This window comes from Benincasa hispida, chromosome 4 (assembly GCF_009727055.1).
Source record: "Benincasa hispida cultivar B227 chromosome 4, ASM972705v1, whole genome shotgun sequence".
NCBI lineage: Eukaryota > Viridiplantae > Streptophyta > Magnoliopsida > Cucurbitales > Cucurbitaceae > Benincasa > Benincasa hispida.
Window position 1 is genome coordinate 55,787,728 of NC_052352.1, and position 1,556 is coordinate 55,789,283.

The following is a 1,556-nucleotide window of genomic DNA, read 5'->3' on the forward strand; positions in this document are numbered from 1 at the left end:
TAGAAGCTCTCAAGGGGCATACAAAGTGAGGGAGAGGGAAAGATGAACAGATTCTCAGTGGTGTGTTTGATAATTCTCAACATCTTCGTCCATGGAGTTCCTACTGCAGAAGGCGATAACGACGTAATCTTCAACATGTTGGGATCGAATTCGAAATCGTATCGCAACTTCATTACATCTCTAAGGAAAGCTCTTCCAAATGCTGGAGATGTGTACAATATACCTCTATTGGTTCCATCTCTTCCTGGGCCAAGACGCTATATAGTGATGCAACTCTCCAATTATGAGGAGAAAAGCATCAAGGTGGCTGTAGATGTAACCAACGTCTACATTATGGGTTATCTTGTCAATTCAACATCCTACTTTTTCGACGAGACCGACGCTCAAACAGCTTCTAAATATGTATTCCAAAATACAAAGATGATTACACTTCCATATTCAAGCAATTACCAAAAGCTTCAAAATGCTGCACGCAAAGATAGAGATTCTATTCCCCTTGGATTCAAGGCCTTGGACAGTGCAATTTCCACCTTGTATTATTATGATGCCAAAGCTGCTCCTGCGGCATTTTTGGTACTCATTCAGAGCACGGCCGAGGCGTCGAGATTTAAATATATCGAGCAACTAATTATCGATGGAATTTCCGAAAACAAGTTGCCGAGTCTTGCAGCTATAAGTTTGGAAAATGAATGGTCTCTTCTCTCCAAACAAATTCAGTTAGCAAAATCGAACAATGGACTGTTTCAAATTCCCGTCCAGCTTATTAACGATAGAGGCTCTCCAATACAAGTTACAAACGTTAGTTCTCCCGTTGTGACCAAGAACATCAAGTTGCTGCTAAACAGCCAAAATGTTGCAGCTTTTGAGTACTATATGCCTTAACGATGGAAGTTTGAAATTTGAAGTACAGCTCCTCCACTCCAACAATCTTTTATGTTTTATTGCATGTTATAAATAAAAACATGTTCATGTGACCTAACTACGTGAGTGTTTAGTATGTACGTGTGCTGTGTTTTCTTTCTTTCAATAATAATCGCTCTGGAGCTGGACTTTTTTTTTTAATCCTTTATCCACTTATGCCTCCGTTGTTCATTCTACTATTATTTATGTTGAAATGTCTTGAATTTTTTATTTAGCGCTTCTAACGACAAAGATACGAGAAAAGTAGTTAACATCTCTCTATATTGATTTTGTACTATTTACGTGTTTTTTGTTACTTATCTTCCTTTGTTGATTTCATAATAATTTGATAAATGTTGAGTTAAAGGAGACTTGAAAATAAAAGAGAAACGGAACATCATAACATTAATATAATAGGAATAATGAATGGAAGCCAAATATTATGTAACGACCCGACCTCCTAGGACTTAAGTTAGGCCGTTACTAAAGTACATGCATGCATGGAACTCAAAACGACACTCCTTTATGAAGAAATAAATGCTAAATAGATAAGGGGAGTTCAAAAGTCCTTTATTAAATGCAAATATTAAAAACAATAATGGGGTACCCATAAATCATAAAGGTTAATAAATACATATGAAAAACAATTCTTATTA

General features: G+C 36.3%; 1 protein-coding gene across 1 annotated transcript; it reads left to right on the forward strand.

The window, feature by feature from the left end:
* Positions 1-1,073, forward strand: LOC120075198 (putative ribosome-inactivating protein). Its single transcript, XM_039028401.1, has one exon. The coding sequence runs from the start codon at positions 43-45 to the stop codon at positions 880-882; it is 840 nt and encodes a 279-aa protein (XP_038884329.1). The 5' UTR covers positions 1-42; the 3' UTR covers positions 883-1,073.
* The last annotated feature ends 483 nt before the right edge of the window (positions 1,074-1,556 follow it).

Coding starts and splice junctions, on each gene's coding strand:
- LOC120075198 (XM_039028401.1), top strand. CDS start 43: ATGAACAGATTCTCAGTGGTGTGTTTGATAATTCTCAACATCTTCGTC.